General features: G+C 46.3%; 1 protein-coding gene across 6 annotated transcripts in view; it reads right to left on the reverse strand.

Annotated features, from left to right (window-relative positions):
• OSBPL3 (oxysterol binding protein like 3) overlaps positions 1–24,887 on the reverse strand; it is a 133,153-nt gene that overhangs the window by 33,639 nt on the left and 74,627 nt on the right. For 3 of the 6 annotated variants that reach the window (XM_045587199.1, XM_045587200.1, XM_036453681.2), the window contains exons 3-12: positions 21,813–21,929; positions 21,643–21,696; positions 20,658–20,771; positions 17,280–17,447; positions 16,660–16,780; positions 14,745–14,848; positions 14,447–14,539; positions 12,804–12,960; positions 3,974–4,101; positions 427–522 (exon numbers count right to left, since the gene is read on the reverse strand). In XM_045587199.1, coding sequence (XP_045443155.1) covers positions 427–522; positions 3,974–4,101; positions 12,804–12,960; positions 14,447–14,539; positions 14,745–14,848; positions 16,660–16,780; positions 17,280–17,447; positions 20,658–20,771; positions 21,643–21,696; positions 21,813–21,929 — 1,152 coding nt within the window. The remainder of the gene's footprint in view (positions 1–426; positions 523–3,973; positions 4,102–12,803; positions 12,961–14,446; positions 14,540–14,744; positions 14,849–16,659; positions 16,781–17,279; positions 17,448–20,657; positions 20,772–21,642; positions 21,697–21,812; positions 21,930–24,887) is intronic. The other 3 variants (XM_045587201.1, XM_045587202.1, XM_045587203.1) reach the window with 3 other exon arrangements.

Below are 24,887 nucleotides of genomic sequence, written 5' to 3' on the forward strand. Positions count from 1 at the left end.
TAAGGCTGTGCTTTTAGAAGGAGGAAGAGAAGCATCGCAGGAGAAGGAGAAGGAAACGGGGGAAGGAGGAGTGGGTCTCACAGAAGAAGCCGGGAACTGGGGGGCTGAGGTTTCTCCAGAAGGCGGAGAGAACTTGTCTCTGGGCAGTACCGCCCCGGGAGACAGGACGCTCAGGAGAAGAACGGGGAGAGAAGCACAAAGGGAGGGAGAGTCCTGGGGGTCAGGGGGAGCAGTGTTAAATGCAGTTAACAGCAGACTCAGGAAAGCCTTGGGGTCCGGGGACCTGGGCCCGGCGGTGGGCGGTGGGGTGTGGGAGCCGTGGGGTGAGCAGCCCTCTGCAGGGAGGAGGGAGCCTGAAGGAGGAGGGAGCCAGGGCCCTGTGGGGTCACAGAGGCTCCCAGGCCTTACCAGACGGACCTTACCCACCTCTGCCAGGCTGTCAGCAGCAGGGGGCTGGAGGAGCAGGGACTCGGCATGGATTCTGCGCAAGCGTTCTTTAAGGTCTGTGTTTTGTGCTAGTGCCTGGAACACGTCAAAAACAGTGTTTCAGAGAAGCTCAGGGTGGGCCAGCGTGGCAGGGCCCAGGGCACCTCCTGGGCTTTCTCCTTGGTTATTATCCAACAGGGTACGGCTCTGAGGTGCCTGGGAATAAAAGGTATTAAATTCTGGACACGAGGGCCCTTCTCCAATCTCATCTCCAGAGGTGGAAGGAGAGGTTAGTAAGGCTTTTTAAATTTATTTTTTGGCGGAAAGGAAATCACGAGCAGCCAGCTCCTGTTCTGACCAGCGGTTTCACAGGCCCTCCCACTCCCCGGCGGTGTCCGCGGTGTCATTCGGGACCCCAGGAGGGGCTCGGCACCCAGGCGGACACCCACACCCACGGGGGCTCACTGTACAGGTGGCGTGGTATTTGCGTAGGACCTATGCACACCCTCTTGCATACTTTAAAATCTCTAGCTTACTTAGGGTGCCGCACACAATGTAAGTAGTTGTGATGTTGTATTGTTTAGGGAATAATGACAGGAAGAAAGTCTGTACACGTCGGTACAGACCCTGCCATCGCAGCCATTACAGCCGTCGTAGGCATCATGGGCCTAACTGCAGGGTCCACGGCAGCAACAACGTAACATTTTTTTAAAGAAGATTTTCTGCCCCAGCCGGTTTGGCTCAGTGGGTAGAGCTTTGGCCTGTGGACTGAAGGATTCCCCTGGGTTCGATTCTCACCAAGGGCACGTGCCCCAGTAAGGGATGTGCAGGAAGCAGCAGTTGGTGATTCTCTCTCATAATGGATGTTTCTACCTCCCTCTACCTGTCCCTTCCTCTCTGAAATCAATAAAAATATATTTAAAAAAAAAAAAAAAAAGCCTTGTTCAGCTAAACCCGTGGGTGTGGAGCCTGGGGACACGGAGGGCTACTGCAGTCTCTGAGGGCCACGGCCCTCCCTAATGATTCCAAGCTTCTCTCGTCTTCAAAAAAGATGCTGCTCTCACCCTGTATGATTGGCCATATTTTAATGTTATCCAAGGATCACACCAGTTGAATTAGATCTTGGAAAGCAGGATTTCGTGGAGAATTAATTTTATTGTTTCCCAACATAGCAAGCTTTTGATTGTTTGACTCATTCTTCATGATAAAGACATTTGATTTTTAAAGAAAAGGAAAACAAAACTCACTTACCTGGATGAGGGCTCAGAGCCAGGGCCCTGGAATGAAGGCGTAAGATAGGAGCCACGGGGGTGAGGGGGGGAGGGTGAGGGGAGGGTGTAAGGTACCCCACCACTGTGATCTCTCCCTGGGCGGCTCTGATTCCCTCCCCCAACCTCTCAACTGGGAAGGAACTGGCTTGCCACTAAAGGAAGGCGTGTCCTTCACGCCTCTGCCCTGTGAGCTAACTGCTCTCCAAGGTCTGTCCCCCAGACATCCCCAGATCCATTCCGCCTGTCTGTCTGTCTTCCTGATCTCTTCCAAGAATCTCACAGCCTCCCCCAGGGCCGACCTGCAGAGGATGTGGCGCAGCCGGGATCTCTAGCAAAGATCGTGGCTTTATTGTTATACCCGTGAATGGAACGGGCTATTTGAAAATTCCTGAAAATCATTCAGGAAACACTGAGTAAACGTTTCTTAAACACACAGAGCAGAGATTGTTCCACGCAGCAGCACAATCTACACTTGCTTTATTCTGGCCACTGAGCCTCTGGTATCTTAAAAGTAAGCAGCTAGAATCTATACCAGGGGCTGGAATCTGCCACAGGCAGAAGGAAAACACAAGACTGCACACACCACACAGCACACACATTCTGACAGCCCTGAGATGGCCTTATAATTTTACTTTGTGGAAAACCAATGTAATCAGGAACCTAAGACAGAAAGGAAAGCATCGCTCTGTTTTATCTTAAGTTTCCAAAATCCTGAATAGGGCTGAGAGGGATTTTCTTAGCGAAGGTGAGACGACTGTGGCCTGGGACACCAGGCTCTACCAGAGGAGGCCAGCCTCACCGACAGGTGCCTCTGAAAGCCGACCTCCTGGGACAATGAGAAATGCTTTTGCCACTAAATAAACGAGAGAGAGAGAGAGAGAGAGTCAGAGAGAGAGAGAGAGAGAGAGAGAGAGAGAGAGAGAGAGAGGGAGAGAGAGAGAGAGAGAGACATCTCGCTTCTCTGGAACCAGAGCAGCACCTAGCCTGAGGGTCCCAGAGGGTGTTGCTCTCTATGACCTTGACGATCGCCGAGCTCCTCAGGCTCCGGGCCCGCAGTCAGTCCACATTATTCCTTATTTCTTTCAAAGGCAACGTACTTGAGATGTTCAACCGAGTGCATACTCCTTGGGTACTTACAATAACAGTAAGTACTCCTGGTAATGCATTTACCATTACCATTACCATTACCATTAACATTACGCCAAGACCATGACTCTTCTCAGCAACATGGTGATAGGAAGCACAAATGGCTATTGTCTGGCTCTCTCAGTTGGCTTCTGAGAACAAGATCCTAAAATTCGTCTCCCCTCCCTGACCCTAAATGGAAGTCCAGCATTTCTTGTGATGGCAATTTCTCGGTGCGCACACTCTCTTGTTCCCACGGGAATTCCAAAGGACGAGCAAAAGGAGAAGCAAACGAGCATGTCATCTGAAAACTCTCCTCGCTTTCTCCCATCCAAGTACTAACCAGGCCCGACCCTGCTTAGCTTCCGAGATCAGACGAGATCGGGCGCGTTCAGGGTGGTATGGGCCGTAGACTCCCTCGCTTTCTGACAGATACAAAGTGTGCAGCCAGACCACAGCAGCCGCTGAAGGCAGAGTTCTAGGACACAGCCCTTCCGGGGAGCCTGGCTCCCGTGAAGAATAAACTGGAGTCGATTAAAAAAAAGGAGAACAAATAACAGAAAGGCTTCCTGATGGACGGCCGAGGCCTGACTTCCGGGTACAAAGGCAGACTGTTCCCTACGCGGCCTGTGACTCACCTCCCGCTGCCCAAGGGCAGGGGAAGCTAAATGCTTCCCGCTATCAAATCAAATCAAATCAAATAAAACCAAATCATTTTCACGTCTCTGGAAGAGTGGTGGTAGAGTCTGTGCTGGGCAGCAGAGAGGAGGGTGAACTTGGCATTTAGTTCTGCTGCCTGTGACTTGGGAAGTCAGTCTAAGCGTGTGAAGTCTTAGGTACAGAAATGTCCGACTGTCAGATGCTGTAAGCACAAACCAGTGTCTGTCACACACACACACACACACCACAAAAGCTCTACAGAATCCAAGAAGGAGGAAACCAAACATGAAGTATAGCTTACGCTCGGTGAAACACTCGCCACTAGGATTTGGGGTGTTTAGAATAAGCAGATCCGATGAAAGACTCGAATATAATTCGGATGACTTGTTTGGTTTTCTCGTGAATTTCCCACAGCCGCGGAGAGGAAAATACAGGAGGTTCAGGGGCGTGGCGCGCTGCCGGGCGTTGGGGGACGCGGACGTGGCACTTACGGAGGACAGGGCGCGCTTCAGCCCCAGGGCCTGGGCGGAGGGGGACGAGGCGTCCTGCTCCATCAGCTGCTTCAGCTTCTCCCTCTCCGTGGAGATGGTGTTAAAAGCCGACCTTAAAGTGAAGTAAACTATAAAGATATAATTATTATAAAAAGGAAGGAAGGAAGAGGCATAACTAAACATGAAATATAGAGAGATGTATCTCTTATAAGAGAACCTAGAAAAGTAACAGCCCTGAACATTTAGAGTGCAGGAAAGTCAACTCTAAATTGACTTTTTTTAAAAACACATCTGGAATGTACAACACTCAGAGTGAACCCTAAGCTAAACTACAGATTCTGGGTGATAATGATGTTTTAATGTTGGTTTGACGACTGTAACAAAGGGACCATTCTGGAGGGATGCTGATAGGGGGAGGCTGTATGTGTGTGTGTGTGTGTGTGTGTGTATGTGTGTATATGTGTGTGTATGTGTGTGTGTGTGTTGTATATGAAAACCCTGTAGTTTATAAGCACAATTTTGCCGTGAACCAAAAATTGCTCTGAAAAATTAAGCCTATTAAATTTTTAAAATCACCTTTGCAATTCCAAAGCCCCAACCCACTATAAAATTCCATAATTTTATGACTTATCATCAAGAACTTTTGACACTTGAAAGAACTATACTTCTGGATTCTTATTAATACTTAGTTTTGTTTGTATCTCCAAAGACTGGAAATGTGTGGAAACAAAGCTTCTTGGTTTTCAAGGTAACAATAGTAACGATGTAGTAGGGAAAGCAGAGAGCACCTTAATTGGTGATCAAAATTAATCACCGATGAGAGTCAGATGGGCTTGGTGTTATTTGGGGTGAAATACCCTGAAAAGGCATAATGTCGTGTTTTTTTTGGTCGTAATCTGACCGGGGACAATCTGAATCTGATCATGAGGAAATAACAAACAACCCAAAATAAGGAACATTCTATTTTTAAAATTTGGCCTATATGTCAATTTCATCAAAGAGAAGGGCTGAGGAACTGACCCTGGCTAAGGGAGGCTGAACAGGCACAGCAATTACACCCAATATATGGTCAAGAAGAAGATCTTGAGGAGGACATGCAAATCACAGTAAGTCTAATTAACATTCAGTTCCTATACTGAAGGGAAAAGTGCTACGAAAGGGCATCACCAGGATGACTGGCAGCGTGTGAATGTGGAAGGTGGAACAGGTAACAGTGCTGTTTCGGTGCTGAATTTCCTGGGTTTCATGACTGGACCGTGACTAGGAACATCCCTATCCTTAGGAAATCCACACTGCCGTATGAAGGCATAAGAAAGACATGACATGACTCCTACTCACACAGTTCAGAAAAATAAGCACCTGTGTAAGTGGATGTGTGTAGAAAGAGATAAAATAAACCAGCAAAATATTAAAAATGGTGAGTTTGGGTAAAGTACATAGGGGAATTATTTGTATTGTTCTTGCAACTTGTCTATCAGTTTGAAAGGATTTCAAATTGCATAAGGTGTTACCCGCCCTCTTCCTTGTTAGTCTTTCCAGCGGCTTTACCAGAACTCCACATCCTAAACTTGGCAGTTGGCTACTCTGCTCACTTCAGTGAGCACTCGGGTATAAAGCGAGCTTAGCAGACGCCTGAGCTGGCATTTTAAAAACCATTTACACACACGACAAAAGAAAAAGAAAAAAATTCAGCAGGCGTTGATCACAGATTGTACAAATTACCTCCTAAGAACGAGAAAACTGTCATCTAAGTTATTGTTAATGGGTATTATCTTTCCAATATTTTTATTACATTTTGCCCTAGAAAGGCAGGAAGAAGGAAGGGACATATTTCTGCTCAAGTGTCTTGGCATATTACTGAATTCCACAGGTTGCATTTTTAGAGGTACTGCTATTCAAGAGTGGCCTATTTACTCTCACAGAAATGAAATATGCATTTATTGACTTCCTTCATTTCAAAGCCACAAGGACCATGGAACTTTCCTATAGATTGTCACTGAACTTGTCTGAAGTTGTGGTATTTAATGATAGACTTAGAGCATCTTCACAAAGGCACAGTACAAATAAGCAATCTGTCTAAACACCCCATGCAATATGGTGCTTCTCTCTACATAAGACAGAGGTCAAGGGTCAACAGGTAACGTGTTTCCCCAAAAATAAGACATCCTCCGAAAATAAGACCTAGCGCATGGAAAGATAAGACATCCCCTGAAAACAAGATCTAGCACAACTTTGGGGGGAAAAATTAATATAAGACACTGTCTTACTTTTGGGGAAACAGGGTACTACAATTTCTAATAATGTCAGCTCTTTGATTTAAAGCACATGTGTCAAACACAAGGCCTGCGGGCCAAATCCGTCCCGCCAGGCCTTGCAATGTGGCCCACACCGCGCTGTCATCACTGCACTCCGCTGCGTTTCCATCACAATGACAGTTTATGACTGTTCAGTAAACCATTCGGCCCGCGATTTAGGCTGGATTTTAGATTTTGGCCCCTTCTCTGATTGAGTTCGACACCCCTAATTTAAAGGATTCGATTAAGCAAATAACGGGCAGCACAACAGAGTGACCAACAGTGTGGTCCCACACCAGCCTGGATTCCTGCCAGCTCCATCCCTTCCTCCCTGTATGACTTTGGACAAGTGCATGGTGGGCCTGAACTCCAGTTACCTCATGTATGAATGAGGATGATGATAGCATTTACTTTATAAGATCATTAGTTGACTGAGATAATGCTCTTAACCCAATGTAGAGCTTACCATAAATCATAAATGTTGCCCTAACCCAGTGGTTTGCCGCTCTGTCGATTAATGAGTTTGCCAACCACTGCCCTAACCGGTTTTGCTCAGTGGATAGAGCATCGGTGCCAGGCTCGATTCTGGTCAAGGGCATGTACCTTGGTTGTAGGCACATTCCCCAGTAGGGGATGTGCAGGCGGTAACTGATCAGTGTTTCTAACTCTCTATCCCTCTCCCTTTCTCTCTGTAAAAAAAAATCAATAAGATATACTTAAATAAAAAAAAATAATAATAAATGTCACTGTAATGGTAATGGTGATAGAGAGGAAAGAAACAGGACAATGCAGGTGGTGGCTAGTTTCCTGAAACGCAGCAGCAGTTTCAGGAGGATTCCGAGGTCTTTTGCCAGGACAATGCCGACAAAGAACTGCATGCAGGTTCCATGAGTGAGGGATCGACCAGATCCACTGAGCAGCGGAAGAGCAGCCTCAGCAGGAGCCGCAGCCCCACAGCTAAGCCCCATGGCATCCGTGTCTATCACAGGCGCTGCCCGCCTCTGCAGCTCCTCAGACCCACCACTTCACGGTCATTTCTTAAACTGGGGTATAATAGGTAATATGATATTAATTTCAGGTGCACAACAAAATGGTTCGATAGCTGTACACATTGCAAAATGATTACCACAGTAAGTCGTTACCGTTTTTTTTCACTGTCTTATTTACTGCTCTAAATTAAATAAATGTGGCTCTCGGCCGGCTGCCACTTAGCCGATCAATTCCTCCGGCTTTCAGAGAATGCACTAAAGCTAGGCAGTCGACCAAGCTAGAAGATTCCTATTAAAATGTTCAACTTGGCAGAACGCGCACCTTTTGGTTCAAAATGTACAGTGGACAAGACCGCGGCGGGCACTAAGTAAGCCAAAAGAAACTCATCTAGTCACTATATTTAATTTTAAGGTCAAAGCCACCTGTCAAAGGGACTCAGAAGACCAGAGCCTCATGCACTAAATTTCTTAAATGACCAGTGGTCAGTTGGCCAGTGGTCAGCCAACTCATTAGTCAACAGAGCCAAATGTCAACAGTACAATGATTGAAATGTCTTTGGAGAGCCAAATTTTTTGAACTTAAACTTCTTCAAACGCCACTTCTTCAAAACAGACTCGTCCAGGCTGTGGTATTTTGTGGAAGAGCCACACTCAAGGGGCCAAAGAGCCGCATGTAGCTTGTGAGCCGCAGTTTGCCGACCACTGGCTTAGGCCCACTCAGAGGACAAAAATACAGTGTTTTACGGCAGTCTCCTGACCAGCACACAGAGAGATCATATTTATATTAATCGTTAAGAATCTCAGAGGTCAGGAATATTCCCTATGACAGGAGTGTTCTCTCACTAATTTCCAAAATGATGCTACAGAAGAAGGAAAAGAAAGAACTGGTGTAGCACACCTCTGGATATCTGATATTGACCAAGACCACATGGGAAGTCTTAGATGCTCAACTACAAAGACCCTCACAGACCAGGAAGGCCACCGCCACATCCAAGGCCCAGCATCTCCTGGTCACAGGGCCTTTGGGCCCCTGCTTCTCAGAGCATGTGCTGTCCCCTAGAGCAGTCCACTGTTCTGGGGTAAGGAAGTCCTTTGTGCTCCTACACTGATGTTTAGCCCAGAGCACATGTGTCAAACACAAGGCCCGCGGGCCAAATCCGTCCCGCCAGGCCTTGCAATGTGGCCCGCACCGCGCTGTCATCACTGCACTCCGCTGTGTTTCCATCACAATGACAGTTTATGACTGTTCAGTAAACCATTCGGCCCACGATTTAGGCTGGATTTTAGATTTTGGCCCTTTCTCTGATTGAGTTCGACACCCCTAGCCCAGAGTCTCCTCACTGGCCTCTTTGCTGGGCTTTCAAATATCAGAAGGCAATCATGGCCTCTCTGTTCACTCATCTCTTTCCCAGACTGTCTTCAGCCATTTCTCAGACCCCCTCACTGTACTGAGAGAGTGGACACAAGCTGGCCTCTGACAAAACGAAATGCCATAAGCATCATACAAGTGACTCTTAGTGACCTCTACCTTTCCTGTTTCTGCCTGCTTCCATGCCGCCCCCCCCCCCAAAAAAATATATATATATAAAATATATATATATATATATATATATATATACACACACACACACATATATATATATATATATATATATATATATATATATATATATATATATATATATTGATTTCAGAGAGGAAGGGGAGGGATAGATAGAAACATCAATGATGAGAGAATCATTGATTAGCTCCCTCCTGCACACCCCACACTGGGGATTGAGCCCACAACCCGGGCATGTGCCTTGACCTCCTGGTTCATAGGTCGACACTCAAACACTGAGCCACACCAGCTAGGTCCATGCTGTCTTTTATTGAGTAAAGTGGTGAGAGTGCAGACAGCATGTTTGGACACCCAAACTCTTAATTTACCTGAGCTCTATTTTTTAATATGCCCCTTCTCTAGAAGTTTCTCAGAAAAGAATAAGATCTTGAGGAGGACATGCAAATCACAGACATCACCTCCCTGGCGGCAGTATGGTAAGAGGTTAAGAGGTTTGTAATAAGGCAAACGTGAGCCAACATCCTCCTCCACCACTTAGTTACTGCTTGGATGCCGGACAACCCTCAGGCTCCACATCCGCAGATATGGAAAGTGCCCGCACCTCCAGAAAGCTTTCAGGGAACAGTGAGGAAGCATGCTGCCGCTGTACAGCATCCAACCCACAGGAGGACACATTCTTTATCTTTCCCTGTTTAATGAAAACCACATTCTGGTGGATTTTCTTTCAAACGTTAATACTGCTATACCTAAAATATCTGGGGTGGTTTCATCTTTTGGCATCTGCATCCCCTAATTTCCAAACCTCACAGGATGGCCGTGGTTTTAAAATGCTTTCTAACCCATATTTTATCTAAAAGATTCCTTAAATGTAGACACACTGAGTCATTTCATTAAATGGTCCTACTTATTTACTCATTATTTGCATAAATACAATTGCCCAGCAGATTTTTATGCCAAATTCTGTATTATGTTTGACAAATACATAGTATTTGGTTTTGCTCTAAGCCATATATATATTTTTTTTAACTGTTAACTGATGAAAATGACATCCTCGTGACATACTTGGCTTTTTATGCAATGCTTCCATAAGCTCAAAACCTTTAAAAAACGACCACTCAACCACGGGGCAACACTGGCTGGCCCCTGTGCTGAGAGCCAGTGGAGTGGCTGCAGGAAGGGAACACAGCTCGCCGGGCTCCCCGTGGGATTCACTGTCTCGAACCCCGCAGGCCCAGCTGCTGTGGACCAAGTGCACCGCACCTCCCTGGAGCATGGGCCCGGACCTCGCCTGGGCACGCGGCCGCCGCAGCCAGCTGGCTCTCAGGGCCCCAACGAGGGAGCAGCTGGCCGCGGCCATTAGAGGCGGCCCCGAGGCCAAGTCCTCTGCGGGAGGCCAGGATCAATGGCCCCTGTGCCTGCAGAGGAGCAGGCGCCTCGTGGAGGTACAATGCAGGCATTTCCCTCTGCCGGGAGGCAGCACTTTCCCATTTTTAAAAAGACAGTTCATACCATTAAAAAGTAAAGGTGTTTTACAGACATTCCTCCCACAAAACCCAACAGGAATGCCTAATTGTAACTGATGCTTTCACAGCAGAGGACACGTGTGGGGAGAGGCGGGGGAGAGCGTTAAAGGGCCAGGGCAGGTAATTCTGCCCATTTCACAGACGGACCAGGAGCATTGCAAAACACTGACAAAGTCCCAGCTAAAGCGTTCCCCATACCCAGCATGTTTTAGGCTTTTAGACTAAGGAATAAAAAAATTAAAAAAAGAGCTAAAGTAATTAATAACAGGAAAGAAGAGAAATACTGGTCTAGGAGAGCAAGGCAACAGAGAGAATGTCTGCCTGGCTGGGGTGGCTCAGTGGTTGAGCATCCACCCAGGAACCAAGAGGTCACGGTTTGATTCTGGTCAGGACACAGGCCCGAGCTGCAGGCTCAATCCCAGGCGGGGGCGTGCAGGAAGCAGCTGATGAATGAGTCTCTCGCATCATTGGTGCTTCTCTCTCTCTCTCTCTCCCTCTCCTTTCCTCTCTCTCTAAAATCAATAAAAAAATATTTTAAAAAACATAGAGGGAATGTCTTATTTCCTACTGCAAGCACAGCCCTCCCATTTAAAATATTTAACCTATTTCTTCTTTAAAAATGATTAATATATGAAATTTAAAAAAAAGATAAACACAAAGGAGATAATAAGTGTTACACCTCAACATCCATCATGAAAATGCTGGTGTATATCCATTCAGACTTTTGAGTAAGCCTGTGCACACCAGGTTTATCTTTTCTGAAAAAATGGGATCGTACCTATGGATTGTTTTGTGACCCTGTATTTTTACTCACTGATATGCTATGAACTTCTCCCTTCCCATCTCTGTAAAAATGGCCCTGGCTACCCCACAGAGGGCAGTGAGCCACCAGGTGAGAAGTAGGGGATTCAACTCTCAAGTTGCCTATTCCCTACCATGTGACCTGCAGGAAGTTCTGAGGCTTCTCTACGTCGCAGGTCTCTTACCTGCGTGATGGCGGTCATGCTAACACCTACTCCCTAGGTTGTTGCTAGAATTAAGTGAAATACAGTGTGAGACAAGTGCTTTACAACTACCTGACAGACAGCTCTGAGCTCAAAATAAGCTAATATTATTACTATTATTATTATCATTGTTATGATTGTTATGTGGCTATTGACTATTCTATCATATGATTATATTACATTAAAAAATACAGTCCCTCTGTTTGGGACATTTAGGTGACCTCTAATTTATTTTTACGTTTCAATTTTGAAGTCATTGTAGACTCACAGGAAGTGGCAAAAACAGTACAGAGAAGTCCTGGGTACCCTACATCCAATTTCCCACAGTATAATATCGTACATAATTACGGTACAATATCAAAAGCGGGAAACTGGCATTGGGATTGACTGCTCTTATTCAGATTTCACCAGTTTTACATGCTCTTATTTACGTTTGTGTGTATAAATATAAGTCGATGTAATTTTGTCTTTTGTGTAGGTTTGTGGAGCCACCATCAGAATCAGGATATAGAATTATTCATCTCCACCAAGATCCCTCTTTCTACCTCTTTATACTTTCCTCCATTCTCTCCTCCTCATCTGTAACCTTGGGCGACCCTTAATCTCTTCTCCATCTCTATAATTTTATCACTTCAAAAGTGTTAGTAAGTGGAATCACATTTTCAGTCAGCATAATGCCCCTGAGGTTCCTTCGGTTCCTGTGTCTAACCACAGTCTACTCCGTTTAACTGCTGAGCAGTATTCCGCTGTATGGATATACCATGGTCTGTCTAACCATTCATCTGTTAAAGAGCATTTGGGTCATTCCAGTCTTTGGCTAATACAAATGAACTTGCTTTGAACACGTGTGTAAAGGCATCTGTGTGGAGTTACGTGTACATTTTCTCTGGGATAAATGCCAGAAATGTGAATGCTGGGCTGCATGGTGAGCTTATTTTTATATAAAACTGCCAAACTTCTGCCAGGGTAGCTGTATCATGTTGCATTGCCACCAGTATTTGGTACTATCAGTATTTTTTTTTAATGTTAGCTCTTCTTATAGGTGCATGGCAATATCATGGTTTTAATTTGCATTTCCTACTGGCTAATGATGTTGAACATTTATTCCTAATTTTTGACGTGATAAACAGTACTAAAATGAATATCTTTATTTGAATAAATTTTAAGTGAATTCCTACAAATGAATTCTTTAAAGTGGGGTTGGTGAATAGGCAGATTTTTTTTTTTAAAGTACCAATTTACATCCCTATCAGCAGCATATAAATTACTCAGCTTTTAAATCATACCTAATGCTCTCACTATCTCCCCTAATGAGTTTAGAAGACACCTCTTAGGGAAATTTAAAAAAAAAAATGGGTTGCCTAAAATCTCAAAAGATCAGGAAATTAACCAACCGAAGTCCTTCTCCAAGGACAGCCCACATTCAGACATGCACTTAATATTTTCATTAAACACGTACCTTTATGGGCAATATGACACAGATCTTCTTGCATTTTAGAAAACTCAGATGAAGTTTCAGAGCCATCAGAATTATTTTTCTCTTCTCCAAAATCTAGTGTTGACAAATTGGGATTGGAAGAATGCAGTCTTTGTGGGCCATCAAAAGGCTTAGGCACCTAAAGTAATACCAAAAGGAGATATTTCTGTTCAGATGCACATTGCTCAGAATGTTTACTTGTTTCTAAGGTTGGAAAGTAGTAAGAAAAAGTCAATGTGTAGGAAAGTCTTACTATTGAGTGATTACTTATAAGAAAAATAAATGAAAACTCAGGAAAGTACTTTCTACCTCAAGTTGTACTGGCTTTTTGCAAAAATAAATATGGGTGAAAGCCCTAAATGGCTTAGCTCAGTGGTTGAGCATGGGTGTGTAGACTGAAGGGTCCCAGTTCAATTCCAGTCAGGGCACATGACTGGGTTGTGGGCTCGATCCCCAGTAGTGGGCATCTAGGAGGCAGCCAATCAACGATTCTCTCTCATCATTGATCTTTCTATCTCCTTCTCCCTCTCGCTTCCTCTCTGAAATCAATAAAAGTATATATATTTTTTTAAATGGGTAAGAAAGCACATATAATATAGTCTGCCCTTTATCTGTGGGGATATGTTAAAAGACCCCATGGACACTTGAAACTGTGGATAATACTGAGCCATATAAGCATGAAACTTAAACCTTATTAATTATTGACTTTTGGAATTTACCTTTTAATGTTTTTGGACTGCGGCTGACTGTGGAAAACCAAAACCACAGAAAACAAAACCGCACTTATGGGGAGATGAATACATTCTCTGGAAATGATAGAAGTACTAAAGCTATGGTTTGACAACGACGGCTAAAGCTGCTGGCTCTTCCTCATTTATATTCGGTTCCTTCCTCCCAGCGATAATCCTCCAGTGTGTCTAGGCTGCTCATAGTGGATAGGTTTAGAAATGTTTTCTTCATTTGCTCCTGATGCTTCTAGAAAATGAACTAGCTTCTCCCATATTTGTACACAGATCACTCTTTACTTTGAAAGTACTTAAGTTCAACCCACAAAGTGCTTTGAACCAAAGAGTCGACAAGAATACAGCAGATGACTTATCTATAACTTTCTGGATTTATCGGGACCCTAATATGGTTGCGATTTAACATGCAGTGGCCAAGCTGCAAATCCTGGGCTTCGGCTCAGCTGTGCATTGGGAAAGTCAGCAGCTGGTGTGACATAGGAAACGAGCATCTACATAATGTCCTGTTCCCAGAAACTCCAGCCAGTGGGCTCAGAGGGTGAGAGCCCCACTGAGCAGCAGCGGAAGAGAGGTCAGGGCACCTACCCAAGCAGGGAAGCGAGCAGGCAGGCTAAGCATTACAGAAGGAGAAGCCAAAGCCCTCGAAATGGCTGTGGTCCCACCAACCTCATGCCATTTCCCCTTACCCAGTTTTACATGCCTGCTCTAGGGTCCAGAAAGTCTCAGTGACTGACTTCATTGCTCTGCACAGGGTATTGGATAGAATAGTTAGAATCTTCACCTGTCTGTTCTAGTCTCTTACTTGAGTTCACGTAGCCCCCAGCACGTGATGTGCAGAGAAGGGCCAGTGGAGGACCAGTCCTCTGGGGAAGCAGTGGTTACCTGTAGTGTTCCTTTAGCATCTTTGCCAATAGCTCGGGACCGCCACCTCCTGTGCGATCTTTTCTCCTTTTTGGGACTTTCAAAAGCTCCACCCTTTGTTTCAAAATGGGAAAGAGAGCACAGACAGTAAGATCCACCACACCCATAGGGGAAAACGCACAGCAGAGTAACCATCTCCATCCCCTTGAACTTGGCCCAAGCATCGGACCAGAAATCATCCCACTGTTAGTGAAAGGCGGGGAGGAGAAAGGAGAGCAGGAGAGCATCAGGACGCAAACAGAGGAGGGACCTGGCTCACCTGGATGGCGTTGATAGCGGGCGCGGAATACGTCCGATGCAGGACGTCCATGCTCTGGAGGAGCTGGCTCATTTCCAGCAGGTAGGAGTGGCAGTGGGCCAGGTCTGCGGAGGAAAGCAAAAAGTCGACTTAGGGGCACTTATCTGGGCATTCAGGCACTGCTGTGCTGGCACAGCTACTTTTCTCGTGTATCGATATCTGACGTGCACCTGTTAGGACAGGAAATGGGACTTCCTTTGCTACAGGAGAGGCAGCAGACTGTCGTGCTTAGAGGCGAAGATCTGGAGAACCAGTCTGCCTTCGTGTGAACGCACTTAATGAACTGTGAATCTTTGGCAAATTATGCAACTGCTGCATGCCTCAGTTTTCTCATCTGGAAGGTGGGGATGATTACACACCTAGCTCACAGTTGTGAGTTAGATGAGCTAATATATGCAGTGTGCTTTTGGAGTGCTGGCACCATCATCATCACTTCTAATACTGCAGTAACAGGTGTTACTGTCCGCTTGAAAGGACCTGGGAAAAGGTAAATGGTACACTTCTGCAGACGGACCCAGGAGGACCTAAGATGTTCTCGGACCAGTTCCTGGGTCACTAACTCAAAAGCAGTTCTCAATTTGCTGTTTCCTGGGTGAACCAGCTGTGTCTGCCGAGGAATCAATGCCCCCCTTGCATGAAGGCAGTGGCTCTCAAACTCTGGTGCCAGCAGAATCACCCGAAGAACCTGCACAACCACAGATGGCCAGGCCCACCTCGGGTTCTGACTCAGACTATGTGGGCTGGGCCTGAGACTCTGCATGTCCAAGTTCACAGACCAGGCCGGTGCTGCTGGTCCATCCCCTCGGACGATGCTTCAAGGACCACTGTCCCAAAATGTTACTCCGTGACGCTCGTGAGTGATCTTTACCGAGAGGGCACCTATTGGCCCTGGACGGTAATGTCCTTCACCAGCAGCGAATGCTGTCTTCAAGGCTCCCACCCGGTGTCTTTCTCCAACACTGGTTCTCAGTCATGGCTACACCTTACAGTCAACTGGGGAAATGTTTTAAATGCCCAAGTCCCACCCCCAAACAAAGCAGAACACCCACAATCCCACGGGTGACTTTTTGTTACTTAGTTCCCTGGGTGATTCTTAACTAATTACATTGAGAACACTGAGCAGCCTATGGCAAGCGTCGTCAATCCTGGCTCCTTATCAGGATCACTTAGGGGACTTCAAAAAAATCAGTGATGCGCCGAAACCTGTTTGGCTCAGTGGATAGAGCGTCGATCTGCGGACTGAAGGGTCCTGGGTTCGATTCCGGTCGAGGGCATGTACATTGGATGTGCCTGCAAACCAATGGGGGGTGTGCAGGAGGATGTTTCTCTCTCATCGATGTTTCTAGCTCTCTATCCCTCTCCCTCTCCGTGAAAAATCAATAAAATATATATATATTTTTAAAAATCAGTGATGCCAGGGCCTACTCCAAACCAACTGAAAGAGATTCTTTGGGAGAAGGGGCCCGGGCACGGGTATTCTTGCACTTGGAAAGCCCCTTGGAGAGTCTAACGTGCAGCCAGGGCAGAGAGCACCTGATCTGTGTGGGTCTCCGCTCGCCTCCAGAACCGTGACTCTCGATCTCAGACGTGTGTCCGAATCCTTTTTGGCAGGTAAACAGACAGACAGCTGTGCAGACCCCGCCCTGGTGGCTGTGGCTGAACACGCCCGCGTGGCAATCGGGCATCAGCACGTGAAGAACGGAAAAGGCGGTGACCAACACTCCGCAGGGAGTGCCCTCTGCTAACCAGGGGCGCGCTTACTCAGCAGCGCGGGGCAGGGCGTGTGCAGGGATGGGGATGCAGGCGCGGCCGCGGGGTCCGTGCCGAACCGGCCGCTGGGAGAGCGGGAGGGAGAGGCCGAGGGGCCCAGTCCTACCTTTCGAGCACTGCTCCATGTCCTCCGAATGCTGCAGCCACAAGGGGACGCGAATCTCTCCGCAGGAAAAGGACAGGTTGCTCCCGGTTTGAAAGGAGTTCTGCTTTGATAAACTGCTCCGCTGTCCCAGGATGACAAAAGCCAGTGTGAGGGAGGACGGAGCCCGCGGGGGCACGCTGTCCCTCAGGGAGCCATCTGCCTGGCCGGGAAGGGAGCTTCCAGCAGAGCCCTCCAGGGAAGAGCCCGGCTGGCTGTCCCCGGGCCAGGCCAGAGCCTTGGACTGCAGCCCTCCTCCTGGCCGACGATAACCATATCAGCACCACGATAGACGTGGGGGACTTTGCCATCCCACGTGGCTGTAAACGCGCCTCCTGCCTTTCACAGCCAGATAAGAGAACCAAAGTCAGGCTGGCCAGAGGGAGGGGGCACTGGGGTGTAAAGTTCCTCCGGGTGCCGTCCCGGAGGGCACACACACGCTCCTGGCCCGGTGACTCACGGGACAACGGGCTCATCAAACACCAGCTCAGGCCTCCCTGCTCCTCCCCTCCAGCCCCCTCCCCCAGGGGGACTCCCCCACCTGGGCCACCCCTCCCTCAGGCTCATCACTGGCAGGTGACTACCTTCCGACCCGAGAGGGGGTCCAGGGCCCCGGGCGCGGAGTCGGTGACGGTTTGCCCCGGGAAGAAGTGGTTTGCCTCGTGGGGGAACATGGCGATCTCGTTCTGCCGGTACATGCGGTGGTGGCGGAGCTTGGTCACCCACTCGTCAAACACGTCGTCCGACTTGACCTGCGTGTGTCAGCGTGGGGGAGGGAAACAAGAGCGTCACTGGAGAGCGTCTGCGGGCGCCCGCAGGGATGCCAGCTTATTAGTTTACATTGTGTGACCTTTGGGACACGTGGAGGAGGAAGGAGAGTAAAAATGGTTTTGTAAACGATACATTTAGGTCTTCTACGGGAGGGTCCAATTGCTACTCTGACAGTAGGAAAGCAAAACAGTATTGGTTATATTAAACAACAAATAAAACTGAAGTTTCTATTTCTCTGCCTCAAAGCATTTCCAAGCCCTGGGCCCCAGCTTATCCTGTCCCTGCTGAAAAAATCAGCACCCTGCTTTGTTTTTAAACTCTTCCATATTTTGGACTTTTCAGATCAATCTTCTCTGACCTGGAACGGCTTGGTAAATTCTTCCTAAAATAGTTAACCTTGTAAACCTCCGTCAGAGGCTGCATTGCTGAGGAGTATGTTCATGAATGTGAAGGTTATTTAAAAGAAGGACATTTCTCCTGCTCTCAGAAATAGAAGAAACATGATAAAGTATTATTGGCGATCCCCAGGGTTTTTCAAACTCTCACACACAAACATTTAGCTATCCTTGTCCTGGCCAGTGTGGCTCAGTTGGTTGGGCGTCGTCCTGGTTCATTTTCGCATCAGGACACAACATGGATTAGCTGCCTCCTGCACACCACCTACTGGGTTGTGGGCTTGATCCCCAGCAGGGAGTGTGCAGGAGGGAGCCAATCAATATTGTATGCATACAGATGTTTCTCTCTCTCTCCCTCTCCCTCTCCCTTCCTTTCTCTCTAAAAATCAATATTCTTTTTTAAAAATACATTTTTAGTAATTTTAGAGAGAGGAAGGGAGAAGAATAGAGATAGAAACATCGATGAGAGAGAAATATTGATTTGCTGCCTCCTGCACATCCCTTCTATCCCCTGTACCCCCCCCCCCACCCCCACCCTCCTGCATTGGGAATTGAGCCCAAAACACGGGCTTGTATCCTGAGGGGAATTGAACCATGACCTCCTGGTTCATAAGTCAACATTCACCAGCTGGGTAAAAATCAATATACTTTTTTTCCCCCCCCAATTAACTATTCTCTCCATAAATATCTATTAATATCTAATTCCCATGAAAAATGCTGTTTGTAAATAGTAATTTTTATTATAAAACATCTCAAATGTTCATCAAAGTACTACAAAAATATTACAAACACCTACGCAGCATAGTCATTTCTTAATAGTCAATATTTCTGTGGGTGTGTGAGAGTATATTAAACATTTCCAAAATGAAAAAATGATAGATTCTTGTATATTAGAACACAGACTCATAAAGTAACAATTTATAATACCCCCGAAGGATGTGGTAGGTTCACTTCTAAGAAGAAAAATTAGGTCAATGCTGTTAAAATCTTTACCAAAGCCACTGCCGAGAGCGAGGATGTGGAAATAAATGTCAGCCGGGAAATGGTAGGCTGGCTCTTATGTTTGCTGTGTTATTAGAAGTATGTGCAAGGCTGAAAACCTCTCCAGGAGCTCTTGAATGCGTCATGCACAGAAAGAAGCAATACAAACAGGCTCATCTCCCCACCTCCCCTGAATTACGTCCTTGAAATAGATTTCATTTCCCAGGTGTGGTTAACAGGAATCTATGTCATCCCCTGCACTGATCTGCTCTCAGAGGCCCTTGAAAAATCAGTGCCCAAAGTGCTCATCTTGACTCATTTTGTACTGGTTAAACTGAAGAATAAAAAGCACTTTGCTAAATGATGGACCAGGGTTCTGTTTTAGCCCTTCGAATAGTTCTAGGACTGTGGGTGGACAGCCAACTAACTCTGCTGCCGGATGCCTCATCCATAAAATAAGAGAACGGCACTGGATGACCCACATTTAAAAATGGCCTGCCTCTGAGGCTACTAAGTAGAACCTTCTGATAACTACATGGCCTACAATGACAGTCAAAGCTCCCGCTCAAGAGAATGAGGAGGAAGCACAAACAGAACTTCAACTGATTCAACTCAGAGAAGCATTAAACTGTGTTGTCATGATATTAGCATTTAATGCATCTTAAGGCATTCTAGTTCTTTAAAAATTGAGAATTAAAAATCACCTTTATTTGGTAAACTAGAATAGTGGGTGAACAAGAACCTATAATTTCATGGCCGCATCAAAACACAGAACCAAGAGTCATTGAGGTACAAGGAGAAGAAATTATTGTAAAGAAGATTGACCATTTAAGTGGGGGTGGGAAAATGTTCTTTCTTAAAATGTTTTTTGGTTGTTCTTTGTTTTTGTTTTTTTGGCGATGTCTGGAGACATTTCTGGTTATTGTAACTGCAGGGGGGTGTTACCAACATCTAGAGGCCAGCGATGCCACTCGACATCCTATAAGGCACAGGACAGGCCCCGCAGCAAAGAGGCTCCAGCTGCCATGTCATAGCGGTGAGGGTAAGAAACCCTGCTTCACACAATTCACCATCCCCACAGGGGGAGGGCCCTGGGCTGGGAAGCAGAATGCCCTTGACTATCTTGTGTGGTCAATGGATCACATGTATATGTTACATGTCTATTTGCCCAAGCATCACACACATACATGCTGTGGGAGGAGAGAGAGCCCATAATCTCATGCTTTCACACTCCCAACCCTCAGCGCCCACTGCCAAGTCCAAATAATGTGACCAAGTAAGAAAAAGTGTCCTAACATTTTCTCCATTAATTTCTAATATTTGGGAACCACATAATAATTATATGTAATAACTGAACTTATGGAGATGACTACGGGCCAGGCATTAGGCCAAGTTTTCTACATGAGGCCCTACAAGAGGAGCTCTGTAATAATGCCCATTTTGGGGTCTGAGAAGATCGAGGCCTTCTGACATCAAATAATTTGCCAAAGGCCAAGAGCTGGTAAATAGCCAGGTCGAGCATGGAACCAGATCTGAACCGCCAAAGCTCTTGTCTCATGTTTTCAGCCGTCTCTGGTGCCCACAGGAGAAAGGACGGCAGGGGGGTAAGCCCCTTTCAGAAGTACTGTTTGGACCAAGGCCCGCACTTCAGGGGGTAACTTCCTGACATGCAATGCAATAGGAGAGAGGTAATGGCCAAAGTTGTAAGTCCGGCTAAATATTAAATATTTATTTCAAGGAACATATTCTAACCCATAGTAAATGGTTCTTCACTAAACATGATGCTGTATTTGGAGACGGCGCGGGAGGGCTCACCTTCAGGTGGTAGATGTGCTCCTCGGTGTCCAGGTCTATGCACTTGGTTGACTTCTTCACGGACATCACCGAGAGCCCCACGTCGATGGAGCCGTGCAGCTTCTCCCTCTCGATCTGCGGGGGCAGGAGGAGGCCCTGAGAACCGGCCGCTGCGGGGCTGGTAACATCCCGGACCCCCCTCCGCCTGCCACAGCCACTGACCGGCGCCCTGAGGACTAGGACTTATCCAGCACCCAGTGTGGGCCAGTGCCGAGTTCCCGGTGCTGCCTATGCGCTGTCCTGTGTAATCTGTGAGGGGCTTTGTGACACGGTTTCCCCAGCCAGCAGGTGAGGAAGCAAGGAGGTGAGCCCTGTGGACTGACTCCACCGCGGCAGATTCCCCTGTAACTGCCCTTCCTCCCACAATTCTTGCTCCTGTTACACTCTCGGGGAAGTGATTTAAAAAGAGGGGTAGGGACTGGAAGCCAAGTCAGACTACTGTGGGCCCAACATTACACAAATGTTGTGTATGCAACCGTTCAGAGGAGCATCGTAAGAGGCCAGGAGAGGAAGGGGGTGGGAGGAGTGCTGGGTGAGAGAGGGGCCCCTACGAGGGGCAGAACCAAGGGACCGTCATGTCACCTTCACTAAGGGTTCTTCATCGAACCCCCCAGTCACCGCTACACTCGCCCTGTGTCTTGCTCCTGTCATCTCGCCGCAAAACTGTCTTCTCCACCCAGAGTACCCCTCAGCATGACCTGGGGCCAGCACAGACCCCTGGGTACACAGTGGGGTGCTGAGAGGAGCCCCCTCGCAACTCAGCGGGGGAACTGAGCCTACCCAGAAGCCAGGGCTGGGGAGCAGCCCCCCTATTCCGTATTACCCCCGTGGTTCCAGCTCAGAGAGATGGAATCCCGCCCCCCACCATGGACACAATCTCGTCCAGGAGTTGACAACTAGCCCTCCCGAGTTCTTCACCAGCCCACTGATGAACTGGGAGACTTACATCCGTCTGGCTCTTGGCATACTTCAAGATTCCTTTGTCCAGATAGAAGAATCTCTGTGGGGAAGAAAGTGTAATTCATGAACACATTCCACTGAAATGCCCGGTCTTCCCTGGGTCCCCATTTTCAATGTCAAATTAAACTGCAGGTGAGGCCCAGGCTGGCGTCTTACCTTGTGCCAGCCTTTCAGGGGCCACTTCCGCTTTTTCAGCAAAAACCCTTTCTGGACTGGTGGCTCCTGGGTGTAGTTCACCTCTCCCCTCAGTCCTTCCACCACTTCCCAGCTGTCCTGTTCCAACGAGAGAGGTCGCGTTAGATCGCTGGCTTTCAAAACATTAAGAGGCACTTGGTGCTAGCAGAAAACCCATCCAACATGGTGAGCAGGGCTGGGTTGGTTGGGGAGAAGAAACTCAAATTTAATTTTTATACCATTCCTGGATTTTACAGTGTTAATGCTATAATTTAATGGCATCAAGTTTATTTAATTTTTTATTTCCCAACAAAGTTCTCTTAGCAGGGAATGTTTCTCTCCCTTTTGGTGTTGAACCTCGGCAATCACAGCTAGGGGTAGACTTCGCTGTTCTATTTTTGTTCCCTTTGACATTATCACGCAGTTACTGTTGACTCACCAGCAGACCTCAGTCTGAATCTTAACCAAAAGCTAGACATAAAGATGGAAGCGGGGGTGGGCAGAGGTGGGAGTGTGGGAAGCCTGGCTTAAAAATTGGCTGAAAAGTTTCAGACCAGATGCAAGTTGGTAAACATGACAATGTGGTCAAAATACTGATTTAGTTGCAGGTTAATATCTTCAGATACTAAGTATTTTAGTGAAAATCCTAAAGCATGAAAAAAAGTGCTTTTACAACAAGCATTTTCATAGCCCCCCCCAGAAATTTTGTTCTTTTTCTCCTTTCTTTTGTTTGCAGTTTTGAAGATGTACAAATAATTGTTACTATTAATCTTCCACTGTTCCCTATTTAGGTTATTTCAAGTAATTGTTCAAGTAATTGATTGAAAAAAAAATTTAAAAAGGAATGCAGCCCAGTCGGTGTGGCTCTGTGGTTGAGCCTCAACTCATGAGGTCACAGTTCGATTCCCAGTCAGGGCACATGCCTGGGATTCAAGCTTGATCCCAGTGTGGGGCATACAGGAGGTAACCAATGGACGATTCTCATCATTGTTTCTATCCCTTCTCTCTTCCTCTCTCTGAAATCAACAAAAACATTTTTTTTTAAAGGAATGCAAAAGAAAAACACTAAAAATTCTGCAGAGCTATTTTTACATGCTTGGCAACGCATAAATCATTGCAAAATTACCCCAAGATAGACCAAAACTGGCAATACTTCAGTGGCTACGATAATGGAGTTTTCGGTTATTATTATTTTTACATTTTTATTGGAATGCAAAAATCTTAGTTTAACTGAATAAATGTATACACCTATATCCTCTGTAACTGCCATCCAGATCAGAGAGAAAACATTTCGAACACAGGTAATGAGGTTTCAACAAGCATTCCCCGTTACTGAGGTATTATGGCATATAACATATACCTAAACTCACAGCAAAAAACGTGATGGTTTAATCCCCTCCATCCCCTCATGGGATTACCACTTTTTCTGTTGGTGCAGAAAACTTTTAAGGTCTACTTTTCTTAACAACTTTCAGTATGTAACACAGTATTACTAATGAGAGTCACCAGGCTGTACATTAGATCCCCAGAACTTCTCATATTATAGCTGGGAGTGTGTGCCATTTGACCAACATCTCCCCGCCGCCCCCACCCCAACCCCACACCTGACAACCACCATCCTATTCTCTCTTTCTATTAGTTTGTTTTTTTTAAGATTCTGTAACTAAGTGAGAATGTATAGTATTTGTTCTTTTCTATTTGATTTATTTCACTTAGCATAATGTCCTCAACATCCATCCATGGTGTCATAAAAGGCAGGATTCCCTTCTTCTTATGGCTGAGGGGTGTGTGTGTACGTTGTACAGTCTTTATCCACTCATCCATTCATGGACATTTGGATTGTTTCCTGGTCTTGGCTATTGTGAATAATGCTGCAATGACCATGGGGGTGCAGGTATCTCTTCAAGAGACAAATATGTCCTTTAGCCAAGATCTCATGTTGATTAACTTGCTCTTAGCCGAATCGCCAGCCTATAGGCCGGTGGTGTGGGTAGAAGCCAGAGGGTCTGGGAGATGGATAGTAAGTCTGGACCAGTACCAAGAGGCAGAAGCAATTAGACTGAGGTCTCAGAAAAAGGTGATCTAGTGGGAAACACAGGGATCCTGGGTGCTCTGGCTTGGTTTCCCTGTGGTCCTTAAGGTCAATACATGAGAAGTGTCTGGTAACAAGAACACTGTCCTATTTTAACAACTGACAGAGCTGTGTTCTACCTGCCTGCACTTCACTCGAATGCAGTTAGAGGTACATTCGAGAGTTTTAACATGGCGGTGGTCTCCCAGCATCTGGAGTTGTAAAAGGGAATTATTCAGGGGAAAAAGCAAAATTTCAATTCAGCACGTAACTTAGAGAACATTTTCAGAAAAACAGCTACATCAAATGAGATTTCTTTTAAAGTAATTATTACAAGTCACTTAATTACATCCAGAAAATAAATGGGAAATGCATATTATTAAGTGACGGAAAGCCACATATACACAAAATTTTTCTGCTCAAATTTGTTTCAGCTGAGAAAACCATTCCTCAACGTTTAAAATGTCTTGCCTATTAAAGCTTTAATTAATCTTAGAGGTCATGAAGTTAGAAATTCCACTTCCTCCAGGAAGCCTTCTGCAAATAAAGTCCTATTTCATCCCTGAAAATATCAGCATTCCACTACCTTTCCAATGGCTAACCACTTCCTTACGGTCTTCTCATCCCTACTGGACACTAGACTTCCTGAGGGTTCAGGTGTGTGTGGCTCACCCCTGAACTCCACACAGCGCCGAGCCTGCACTGTGCACAGGAGGCATCCCATCGGCAAGTGAACATGGCATAAGACTGCAAACAGATGTGCGCTCTTGGAATATAACCAATTGGCACGCATTGGAAGTGTGCCAGATATATTTGGACCCAATGACTATTTACAAATTGAACACAGCACATTCGAATTTGCAAAAGTGGATGTGTGTATGTTATCATTATTCAATGAAAAGTTAAGGCTGGAAATCTTCTGGAACCTGTTCTAAGGGAATCAAGTCCTTTCAACTGGTGCTAAGACTCCCAAGCAGAAGGTAACA

Source organism: Pipistrellus kuhlii, unplaced genomic scaffold (genome assembly GCF_014108245.1).
Source record: "Pipistrellus kuhlii isolate mPipKuh1 unplaced genomic scaffold, mPipKuh1.p scaffold_m20_p_26, whole genome shotgun sequence".
In the NCBI taxonomy this organism is placed as follows: domain Eukaryota; kingdom Metazoa; phylum Chordata; class Mammalia; order Chiroptera; family Vespertilionidae; genus Pipistrellus; species Pipistrellus kuhlii.